Source organism: Oryx dammah, unplaced genomic scaffold, assembly GCF_014754425.2.
Source record: "Oryx dammah isolate SB20612 unplaced genomic scaffold, SCBI_Odam_1.1 HiC_scaffold_4, whole genome shotgun sequence".
In the NCBI taxonomy this organism is placed as follows: Eukaryota; Metazoa; Chordata; class Mammalia; order Artiodactyla; family Bovidae; genus Oryx; species Oryx dammah.
The window spans coordinates 81,284,670-81,296,782 of record NW_024070188.1 but is presented as its reverse complement, the minus strand read 5'-3'; the positions used below and the strand labels follow the sequence as shown (position 1 = coordinate 81,296,782).

At 51.7% G+C, this 12,113-nt stretch overlaps 1 protein-coding gene across 1 annotated transcript in view; it reads right to left on the bottom strand.

Annotated features, from left to right (window-relative positions):
- Nucleotides 1-12,113, bottom strand: part of SYNJ2 (synaptojanin 2) — a 102,436-nt gene that overhangs the window by 19,329 nt on the left and 70,994 nt on the right. The window contains exons 12-16 of the mRNA XM_040238896.1: nt 8,912-9,103; nt 7,456-7,540; nt 6,435-6,575; nt 4,599-4,791; nt 2,287-2,445 (exon numbers count right to left, since the gene is read on the bottom strand). Coding sequence (XP_040094830.1) covers nt 2,287-2,445; nt 4,599-4,791; nt 6,435-6,575; nt 7,456-7,540; nt 8,912-9,103 — 770 coding nt within the window. The remainder of the gene's footprint in view (nt 1-2,286; nt 2,446-4,598; nt 4,792-6,434; nt 6,576-7,455; nt 7,541-8,911; nt 9,104-12,113) is intronic.

Here is a 12,113-nt window from a genome sequence, read left to right as displayed (position 1 = left end):
TGACCTTCAACACCCCCTGAGGGAGTTCAGGGAGAAGACTCTTGAGAGTCCCTTGGACTGCAAGGAGATCCAACCAGTCCATCCTAAAGGAAATCCACCTTGAATGTTCACTGAAAGGACTGATGCTGAAGCTGAAATTCCAATACTTTGGCCACCTGATGTGAAGAACTGACTCACTGGAAAAGACCCTGATGCTGGGAAAGATTGAGGGCAGGAGGAGAAGGGGATAAGATGGTTGGATGGCATCACCAACTCAATGGACATGAGTTTGAGCAAGCTCCGGGAGTTGGTGATGGACAGGGAGGCCTGGCGTGCTGTAGTCCGTGGAGTCGCAAAGAGCTGGACATGACTGACCAACTGAACTGAACTGAGGGAGTTCAGGGTGGAGAGTGAGGCACTTGGTGCTCCAGGGAATCCAGTGGGACAGGTCTTTGATAGATATTTTCAGGAACTGATTTCCTGATCCCAATCCTTGCATCCCTTCATATTGAAAAATCACTAAATCCCTTCATGACTAGCAAAAACCTTTTGTAAAGTGAGTGCTTGATTGCACTGAACTCCTCCTTCACCAAAATCCTATATATTGAATTTTCCCCACTGCCTCTTTGAAGCAGTCTCTCAGAGCTCTCTGAGGTGCTGTCTCCCGGGCTGCAGACCTCATTTTGCCCCAAATAAAACTTAATTCACAACTCTCATGTTGTGCATCTTTTTAATCAACACAGGTAAGGAGTGGCTCAGAACAGAAGCCCAGTTCCCCTCCCTCTTCACTTAACCCTGGTCCAGCCCTGATGCTGTGGGCAGACCGGGAACAGACGCTCACTGGTGTTCGAGCGGAAGGGTGTAGAGGACACTGGCAGGAGGAAGGAAGAAGGACCCTTAACAGAAAGGACCTGTAAAGGTCCCTTTGTCCTCTGGCCATCCCCAGCGACCCACGTCCCCGAAGGGGACGACAAAAAACCCGTAGGAATGACTGGATCTCGCTGCAGAAGGGGTCTTGCCCTCCCTGTCCGCACCATCTAACCCGCTGCACTTTCACCCGGTGAATGGAACTAGCCGCGCTTCCTTCCCCTCAGTCCGTCCTGCTAGGAAGTAGTCCTGCTAGGAAGTAAACAGGCGCCGAGATGTGGAGGCCCGCCAGTGTGACCTTGAACTGAAGATGGATCCTATAGCTGAATCTTCCCTGTTACGTCGTGACCTGAGGAGGCACTAAAAACCTGCATGGGGTCGCACAAGGGAAGTCTGAGATGAACTCTGACTGTCTCCGGCTGTATCATGGCTCTGTTTACTGACTCTGTGATCTTGGACATGTTATGTGACCTCGGCCTCAGTCTTCTTATCTATAAAATGGGTACAATGCCTAATCTGTAGGATGGTCTTATAAGAACAAATCGGTGTGTGGAGTATATTAGACAGTGTATTAAATGAATTTGTTAGCATGCTCACTACCAAGAAACAGAGATTTCACTGAAATGAGCTGCTTTGAGCAGAGTCTAGCATGTCACTAACTGGTTTAGTGCGCCCGACATACAGCTGTTCCTACGAGCCTTAGCCTGAGTACAGGGTGCTCGGACTGTGTACATCAGACCTGCCATCCTTACCAGCTGTGTGCGCAGAGGCTGATGTGGGGCTGTTTGAATCAGCTTGGATTCAAACTTACTCCCTGGGAAGCCCTGGACCCGGGTTCAGCTTGTCTGGAGGAGGAAGGGACAGCTTGCTGCCCCTCCAACCACAGAGCCGGGGCATAGAGGCTCCTATCACCCTGAGCTCCTCCGGTGGCTTGCGTGTAGCCAGTGTCCTTTCATACAGCAACAGCCCCTGTAGCCATGAGAAGACGCAGACCTTGACTGTGGCCAGGAAAGCAGAACAGGACACGAGTGTGGACGGACGCTCACGCGTCTCTAGCTGCTTCTGCCGGGCACGTTTTCTACCATATCAGAATCAGTTACATCCACGCATGAAGCTTAATGCAAACACGAGCGTGTACATTCAGTAGACGCTGTTCCACACTGGGGTCTCCCAGGTGGCGCTAGTAGTAAAGAACCCGTCTGCCAATGCAGGATACAGAAGAGACGCGGGTTCGATCCCTAGGTCGGAAGATCCCTTGGAGAAGGGAATGGCAACCCACTCCAGTATTCCTGCCTGGAGAGTCCCATGGACAGAGGAGCCTGGCGGGCTATAGTCCACGGGGTCGCAAAGAGTCGGAGAGGACTAAAGCAATGTAGAATGCACGCACGCACACTCCACATTGGAGCAGGTGTTAAAAACTATTTCAAAAGCACAACTTACTTTTCCACTTGACTTCTGCAGCTGTAGCTGATCAAATTCCAGAAGCTTCTTCCAGTCTTGGCGTTTAACAAAATAGAAGACTTCTTCGTACGTGAGATCGATGCGGTAGTTGAAATCACCACACCAAAACACATAATCGTGAGAGAAAATGTTTCTTCCCTAAGTCATAAAAAGAAAGAAATCCTGATGATCTGATCCATCTTGCAAGGAATATGGGAGACGGGGAAAAACAAATTCACTATACAGAAGGTAAGCACATATGTTTCTCTTAAAATGTTATTTTTAAAATAAGAGTCTGCTAAAGCATCTCATTTTTCACTAATGCCATAAATACCTGCTGATAGACTTGCACGTGGCTTACTTTTTACATTTTAAACAGTGTTTTTGAGTGGTCTGGGGAAAGCGCCAACCCTAATACAAGGCACGTGATGGCCAGTATTCACTCTGTCCATCAGATCTCGGCCTCCAGGCTGTACCCCTGCTTCGTTATGTCTGTATCCTAACAACAATGGCCCAAATATGCAGTGTTATGAGAATGAGGTTTAAGAAAATAAGTATAAATGCTCAGGACATGCAATTCTATAAAAGCTGGTGGATTTCATACATTTTTATCCTTGATCCTCCATCATTCCCCTTGATCAGTCCCCCTGCCCCCAGCCTGCCCAGTCAGCTCTGTGTCCACATCCAGGGCAGCCCTGTCGATCTCAGACATCTTCCCCTTCGCCCACCCAGGAATCACAACAATAGCAGCATAGTATCTGCCGCCCACAATGCTGGGCTCTGTTCTGGGGCATCCTGTCCTCACAGTGGCCCTGTGAAGCACATACTCTTGGCTCTCTGACAGATTAAAAGAAAAAAAAAAAAAGTTCAAAAACTTTGCTGAAGGTTACATCAGTAGTACATGATATAGACAAGATATGAACTCAGATCTGCTATGCCCCGAAACCTGTTTCTGTTCACTACTCTGCGTGGTACTTCCACTCCCCTAAGCCCACAACAGTATTCTGGACAGAAGACTAAATTATCACAGCCCAATAAAAGAGCCATGCGAAAAAAATAAAAAATAAAAATAAATAAATAAATAAAAGAGCCATGCGGAGCAGCACTGCCTAAAAGAACGCTCCGTAGTGTCAGAAAGGCTCTGAACCTCAGCTGTCCAAAGCCCAGCCACATGGGGCCATGGACGTGAAATGTGGCCAGTGTGACTGAGGGCTTTTGGCTTTATCTATTTTACATTTAAATAGCTACTTGTGGCTAGCGGCTACTCTATTGAACAGCACAGGTATAGAGTATGGGTACCCTCAATATTTCTACTGAAAAAAAGCTCTATTATCAACTCTTTAATTATTGAAACTGTGTCCCGTGTTTTCTACTTCAAAACAGCACTCTTCAAGTGAGAAGGGTTGGATTTTACTCTTTTTTAAGTTACACAGACACAAAAAGAAAATATCAGTCCTACATAATCTGGAAAACTACAATGACAAATTTCCCAACTCACTTCTTTCTTTTTATTCCAAGAAATAAAAGCTTCAACAAGGATTACTTGTTGAACAACTTCAAGCTCTTCTTCATGAAAACTAAGGAATTCTTGCCTTGAGTGCAGGCCAGTGAACAGGATGTCAGTTTTAAGGGATCTGGCCTTACACAGAAGAGCTCTGTGACCCAGCCGTGTCTCAGACAGATTCCGTGGCAGGAACGGCTGAAGTCTACTCTCACTACTGGGAAACAGGTGTGTCTGCAGGGAGCTGAAGGTGTATGAGACCATCATCTCTGCATAGAAAGGAAAACATTCAAATCTGAATTCGCAGAGATGCCTCGGCTTCAGAATGAAAACTTCGGAACCCCCGCTAGAGGGCGGCATGACGCATGATACTGGCAACCAAGAAACCAGACCAGGATCCGGGGGCTCCCAAACGGACTGGTTTCAAAACCGGGTATTCTTTTCCAACCCACCACAAAAAGGTGCGTGTGAGTCTCAGGAAAACCAAATCGTACACTGGGTTTGGATTCAAACGTTCTTCACCAACTTAAGACAGAGCACACGGGTTCTCCTTCCCAGTTCCACGCAGTTGCCTTACAATAAGAACACGCAGGTGTATGAGCGTGTTCAGAAAGGTACAGAGATACTGGGGGACCCAGCACTTCTGGGCTGGACTCCCCGCTCACCTCTATCTCGGCTTCCCTGGCTGGTTCCCCTGCCTGGAGCGCTGAGCCCCCAGGGCAGGGATGCTCCACCCTCCTGCAGCAGCTCAGGACGCCCAGGCGGCGCTGACGGGAGCAGGGACCCAGCCACCGCCCACCGCCCTGCTCACCATGGGGAAGCTCAGCTTCTGCGTGATCTCCCTGTAGTCCTCATTTCGCTCCTTCACCTGGGACTGCCCGGCCGTCAGGTGGCAGCAGACAAAGCAGAAGCTGCTGCTGTGGAACTGGAAGCGGATGGCCACAGCGCCCTTGTTCCCCGCCTTCCCTCCCATGCCCGTCTTCACCGTGTCGATCGCCACGTCCCTGGAACAGAGAACGCACAGGCGGTGGGAGGGTCCTCCCAGTGGCTCTGAAGGAAAAGCAGACGCTGTTCTGCTACAGAGACGAGCCACCTGGTGGCATCACGGGCTGAAGGCTCCGAGAACCCCCCACACCATCCGCGCAGAGGCTCCCATCGCCGGGGACCAGGCCGCACGGGGACCCGCGTCACCATCCACTCCACGTCACCCCCCCCCTCCTCGCCCCGGGGCCAGCCCCCTGGGGCCGACGGGAGCATCCTGCGGTCCCAGCTCACACAAGCACCCCCGAAGCACCTTGGAGTTGAGTCACCTCCCCCACCACCTGCTCCCAGTCTCCCGGCTATAGCAGGAGCAGCCACCGCATCCTCCACAGCTTTTCTGCAAAGTACAGGAGGGGCCCTCAGATAATCCATGTATGTTTAAGAAACAGGAGCCATCCAGTTATCTGTGCTGGACTGGTGGAGAGGGGTGGCTTCCAAGCAGTGGCCTGCTGGTGTTAAGATGCTGACTTACAATGCACGCAAGTGAGTGCGCGGGTCCACAGGACCACGGAGCCTCCACCTGCTCGCTGGGACTGGTGCCCAACAGACAAGGTATGGGGGTAACCTGCCAGCAAGGGTGCGAGCTCACCCAGCTCGAGGCTGGAGGGCCACGGGGCCAAGGACACCGGGGTCGGGACCTCAGCGGGCACCTGGGAAGCCCGAGCCCCTCGGCATGGATCCCTTCCTCGTGTTCCATCTCTGATCCCGACCCCAACCGCAGCCTCACTCCAACCAAAACCGACCTTTACCCACTCCCTGTGGACACTGCCAGGCTGTTACAGCAAGCATGGGGGACATGAACCATAAAATTTCCCAAAGGTCACAGAAAAGATTATTAGGAACACAGAGCATTCTGCTCTCCAGGTGCTGCCCCGGGGAAGTCTATGGTCCTTGACCTCCGAGGAGATGCACAACCAGTGTGACCCTACTGGGTTCAGGGGTCAGGCCAGCTCAATGCCAGGTATCGGCAAAGAGAAAGACTGGCGGGGATTCTAACAACATGAGTGAGACCAGGGAGCAAGGGAAGGCTATGAGACAGCTGAGGGAGAAGGGGAGTTCCTCCCAACCTTAAAACACATGCATGCATGCGCGTGCACACACACACGCCCTTTCCTAAAAGACATCCTGTTCCAAGGCTTTTCGCCTCATGCCATTCACAAAGCTGTCACTTTGGAGACTGAGTAATGGGGTGACAGCGGTAGAGAGTCTCTGCCCACACATCTTTTGAAAAGTAGAATTCTTTTGAAAAGAGACAACAACTCATTTCCTGATGAGTTACCCAGCTCTAGGTCAGAGGTTTCCTGTCTAACACTGGAGCGAGGAACCCCTTCCCTGCGCCCAACTGAGTCTGGCTGCCAGCGATGGTGAAATGCTCCTCCTAAAAGTGTCCAGCTTCCTGAGCTAGAAGTTCCCATCGAGGCTTTTTAAACGCTAGACAATATTCTATTCGGCCTGGTTTTTCCCTGGGGGTTGTGTTACATTTGACTGAAATAATGGCAGGTCCTGATTCCTGCTGCAGGAAGTGGTGTAGCGGGGGGAGGTGGAAGGAAGTGGGAATAAAACAATCCTGGGTTCCCCCAGATGTCTGTAAATGAAATGTTCTTACCTGATGAAGGGGATGTGGTGCGGACGCACAAAGATGTAAAGACAGACGCCCACCAGCTGCGCTGAAGTCAAGAGAATGTACCGATGAGAGCGCGAGATGGCTTTCTGGAGCTGCTCACCCCACATCTTCCTATTGGTGGTACTGGAGGAGAGAAAGCAACGATGCTGTTCACAGTTGGCTGGACGCAGACTCTCCCGCCTGGAGACTCCTCCAGCCCTGAGCTGGTTCTTTTTTACCAAACTGACGTCATATCACTTGCACGCCTGCATCAGGGCCCTCTGAGCCTCAGTCCTCACAGCGGACTCTCTGCGTGTTTCTGGTTGTGTTCCACACATCACCTCTACCCCTGCCTCCTGCCACCCAGCTCAGGGCCTTACTCGTAAGACCTCCACGTGTGTGTGCTAGGTCACTTCAGTCTTGTCCGACTCTTTGTGACCCCACAGACTGTACATAGCCCAACAGACTCCTCCGTCTGTGGGATTCTCCAGGCAAGAATATACTGGAGTGTGTTGCCATTTCCTCCTCCAGGGGAATCTTCCTGGACCAAGGATCAAACCAGAGTTTCTTAGGTCTCCTGCACTGGCAGGTGGGTTCTTTACCACGAAACCTCCATACAGGTTTTATTATTCGTTCAGAAAGTGCCTTCCAGTGGACTAAGAAAGAAAGAGTCCAGCTGAGTTCACACCAAACGTTAGTCCACTGGTGTTTTTTCCTTTGTACGGGTTTCTTACACCTCTCCATCTCTCATCTTTCCCCAGGAAACGTGAGTCAGCCCCCGCCCAGCCCAGCCCATATCCTCGGGGCTCACACACACTGCAGGCAGCTGGTGACTCAACCCTCCCAGCCATGCAGCTCTAGGAGCACAGAGCCTCCCCTACCCTGCCTTCTATTCCCTCAATCAGCAGAGAGAGGAACAGGGAGGAGCATGTCTGGGAGGACTTCGGGAACTCAGGCAGCACCAAGGGCCGCAGGTTAGTGGCGCCCCAGCTCGGGACCCCACACCCCAGGCCCCGCTGCCCACCTGGCGTTGACGATGTTCCCCGCACTCAGCTCCACCATCTCTTCGAACCCCACGGCAAATATGTCAGCTGGGCTGCCGGTGTCATCTGCGGAACAAGCAGAAGACGGAGGAAGTCAGACCCACCAGGGCCGGTGCAGCCGACTTGAGGGCCAGAGCCCCGCGGCCTGGGCAAGCCCTCCCGGCCACAGGCGAGCACACGCCCACCTCCCTCCAGCTCCCACTGTGCACGTGGCCCTTCCCTGCCTGCATCCCAGGAGCACTGCTGACCTCTCTGTGGCTTGCTCTTCAAAAGGGATGGTTTAACGGTCACCCTGAAGGGTGGTCGTGAAGTCAGAGAACACGTGGAAAGTGCCTGGACTCATAACTTCCATGCCAGCAGACCTGCCCCCCCCCAACCTGGTAGGCCCTAAGCTCCTGGGGAGTGGGGAGCACTGGCTCAAACCTGCGTGGCCCTCAGTACTCTCACAGCCCTGGACCAGCCCCTCTGGGTTAATGTCCGACTGTGGTCCTCTCCCAGAGGACTGCTGTCCTAGGGGTCAGGGGACGGACCTGCTCTGATGAAGTCTGCCCCAGAAATGCTGGTTTACAGACTGCAGAGTGAGCAGAGGGGCTTCTCATCAGCTCTTTGTTCAGCTCTTTCTTCCCTCGAACGGGGGGCCTTCGGTGAACAGAAGCCTTGCAGCCACCTGCCACATCCCTCTTGATGAGCCCTAAGCCATCCCCGTGAATCTGAGCTGTGTCCTTGCGGTACCCTGCCCCCTGCCCCATGCAGACAGGGGCACAGACAGCGGAAATGAGGCTCTGGGCTCGATCGTCTTCAAGGTACATTAGTGCAGCCCCCCACATGCCCCCCAGCACTGCACACGGCAGGCAGGGAACTGGCCCACGAGGCTTTCCAGAACCCAGATGAGCAGGAGAAAAGCCGAAGGCCTAGATAAACGGCTGACTCTCAGAGAAAAAGCACGTTTGGATCCTGACCTCTGAGGCCATTAAATATTATCTTGCGAGACACAGGATAAAAGGTGAGGTGTCCAACCTCGCAATTATCTTATTCTTAAAAGGGAACACAACTTCTTCGTGACTGCTGAAGCAAACACGTGTCAACACGGGGAGTCTGAGAAAAGGCAGGGTTGTGTGTCCTGGGTCAGGGCGTGGGCCCGGTCCGGCATCTCACTCACTTCTTACAGCCCGAAGGTTCTAATCATCAAAACCGAAAAAGTGCAAAATATACATGTGAAGAGAAAAGGGAGATTCACCGCTTGGGTAACGCTTCCAAACACTTGGGAAAGAAAAGGTGTCACATATGTAACTTGCTGGACATCTTCTGGAAAGTCAGACCACAGCGTTTGCTAAACATTCTGAGGAGCGAGAAGGCCAAACACCCAACTTCCCACCTGTGGCCGAGGCCCACGGCGAAGGGGGTCTACACCCGTCACCCTGACCCGGCCGCACTCACCCGGGGGTCCAGCGACTCGGCACAGCGAGGGCGCATCCAGCAGCCAGTCGGCCAGCTCGGCCGTGCCCAGCAGGTTACTCCTGAACTGCTTCCCACCGTTCACGTTCCAGGTGCCCACGGCCACGCGCACCGGCTTGAAATTCGTGAACTCCGACTGGCGCTCCGACATGGCGTTCAGGATCTTGGGAGTCACTATCAGGGGGCACAGAAAGGGCGTGTCTGTCTGCACCCCAAACCTCATGCATTTCCCCCACACCCCCAGAAACCCAGCCAGGCCTGCTGCCAGAGAGGGACGCCGAGGCCATCCACAGGGACCAGTGGCCGTGTCTTATGAGGATGAGGCTAAAACCCACCACAAGCAGAGCACCTCCCTGTGGCCCTTCTGCCGCAAAGTCCCCTCCACACCCTTCCCCCAGCAGGGCCACACGGGCTGTGACATCAGGTCACAGGGACGCGCATCCTCCGCGGTCACGACACAATTCCAGTTTTATCAACGGGCACCCTGCAACTTCCCGCACGGAACTACAGCCCTGACACCCACTCTGCATTCCCCATCTTCCAGTCCAAGCACCAGCAGTGGTTTGTGGTACCCCAGACGCAAGCCTTTAAAAAATCATTACTCTGAACCAGGTCCGTCCTCTAGATGGCCAAAATATATTCCATTTTTAAAACCAGGCACTTAACCCAAATCTCCATCACATACACTCTGCTCTGAAATGAGATGCACTATACTACTCAGAGCTTCTTTCCACTTGTCCTGAGGTGGCCTTGTCTCCAGGGTTGACACAAACGTCACCCTGGCTATCAGAAGCCAAACAGGAATTTCCCCAGCAATGGAGAAATAAAAGCAGAAAAGGGGTGTGAAGCCATTTTCAGCATGGGCAAACCAATTTTTCAAAAACTCCAAACATTTCTAAGACAAGAGTTATACACCTTTATAAGGAAAACTGCTAGGTTTCCTCTTCTTTTCCACGAACCCTATAATGTTTACCAGCTCTAGGGAAGTGGTCCCCAACCTTTTTGGCATCAGGGACTGGCTTTTGTGGAAGATAGTTTTTCCATGGACCAGGGTAGGGGTGGGGTGGGGTGGTTTCAGGATGACTCAAGTGCATTACATTTATTGTCCACTTTATTATTGTTAGATCAGCTCCACCTCATATCATCAGGCACTAGATCCTGGAGGTTGGGGACCCCTGCTCTAGGGGAGAGTGAAACTGTTCGTCGTTCAGTTGTGTTCCACTCTTTGTGACCCCATGGACTATAGCCTGCTGGGGGGATTCTCCAGGCAAGAATACTACAGTGGGTTGCCATGCCCTTCTCCAGAGGATCTTCTTGACCCAGGGATCGAACCTATGCAGGGGTTTCCTGCATAGCAAGCAGATTCTTTATGTCTGTGCAACCAGGGAAGCTCTAGGAGGTAAGATGCCATTAAAAATTTCCCAAAGAAACCCCCAATGCACTTTTATGTGGAATCTTCAACACATCCCCGTATACAAATCTTAAGAAAAAATGAAGTCACAGATGCAGAGAGCAGTTGCCAGAGGCTGGGGTGGAGGTAAGGGGCAGTGGATCAAGGTGGTCAAAAGGTACAAACTTCTAGCTATAAAAGCAGCAGCCTAGGGATGTGATATACAGAGTGATGATTGTAGCTAACAACATTGTATTATACATTCAAAAGGCACTTAGAGTAGATCTTAAAAATTCTCATCACAAGGAAAAAAAAAAAACTTTGGTAACTCTGTGTGGTGATGGATGTGAACTAGAATTATTGTGGTGATGACCAGCCTAGACAGCATGTTAAAAAACAGAGACAGTACTTTGTCCACAAAGGTCTGTCTAGTCAAGGCTATGGTTTTTCCAATGGTCATGTATGGATGTGAGAGTTGGACTACAAAGAAAGCTGAGCACCGAAGAATTGATGCTTTTGAACTGTGGTGTTGGAGAAGACTCTTGAGAGTCCCTTGGACTGCAAGGAGATCCAACCAGCCCGTCCTAAAGGAAATCAGTCCAGGGTGTTCATTGGAAGGACTGATGTTGAAGCTGAAACTCCAATACTTTGGCCACCTGATGTGAAGAGCTGACTCATTTGAAAAGACCCTAATGCTGGGAGGGATTGGGGTCAGGAGGAGAAGGGGACGACAGAGGATGAGATGATGGGATGGCATCACCAACTCAATGCACATGGGTTTGGGTAAACTCCAAGAGTTGGTGATGGACAGGGAGGCCTGGTGTGCTGTGATTCATGGGATTGCAAAGAGTCGGACACGGCTGAGCACCTGAACTGAACTGAACACATACAAATAGCGAATCATTATGTTATACACCTGAAACTAATATGTCAAGTATAACTAACCGAAAAAAAAAGAGAAGAAACCTCTAGCTATTGAGGGGACCATGACAGTCCTGTCCCTAAGAGTGGAAGGCAGCCTACCTACTGCAAGATTTCTAGGGTCCTGGGTCATAACAGAAATAGGTTACCCTCGGGGAGAAACCCTACAAATGACATGTGGCGATGGGATCAAGAACCCTTTCTAGCTGAGAAAGATTCCTGGAGTAAGTTAACATTCAAAGACATCAGCTCCTGGGGAGCCCACTCTATCTCTCCCAGCCTCTCGGTTTGGAAAAGGGTCCAAACAAACAAAGGAGGAGCATGAGTGCTTCCGTGAGTCCAGGAGAACAGGCTCCAGGGAACCAGAGTGACAGCTGGTATCGTGTAAACAATTTTATCTTCTGTATATTGTGGAGCTCGACCTTTGGGGTTGGGGAGGCCTGTGTCTCCTGGGGTTAAGTCAGTTCTCAGAGTCACCCAGAGCCTGTTCCGTGCACACAACCAGTCCAGAGCTGCGCCTCCTCTTTCTGGCCCCCACTCCCTGGAGGCGACGTCCTCCCAGCAAGATCAAACCAGTCCACCCTAAAGGAAATCCACCCTGAATGTTCACTGGAAGGACTGATGCTGAAGCTGAAGCTCCAGTACTCTGGCCACCTGATGCAAAGAACCGACACATTGAAGACCCTAAGGCTGGGAAAGACTGAGGGCAGGAGGAGAAAGGGCAACAAAGGATGAGGTGGTTGGATGGCATCACCGACTCAATGGACATGAGTCTGAGCAAACTCTGGGAGACAGTGAAGGACAGGGAAGCCTGGTGTGCTGCAGTCCATGAGGCTGCAGAGTCAGACAACTGAGCAACCATCCACCTAGAGC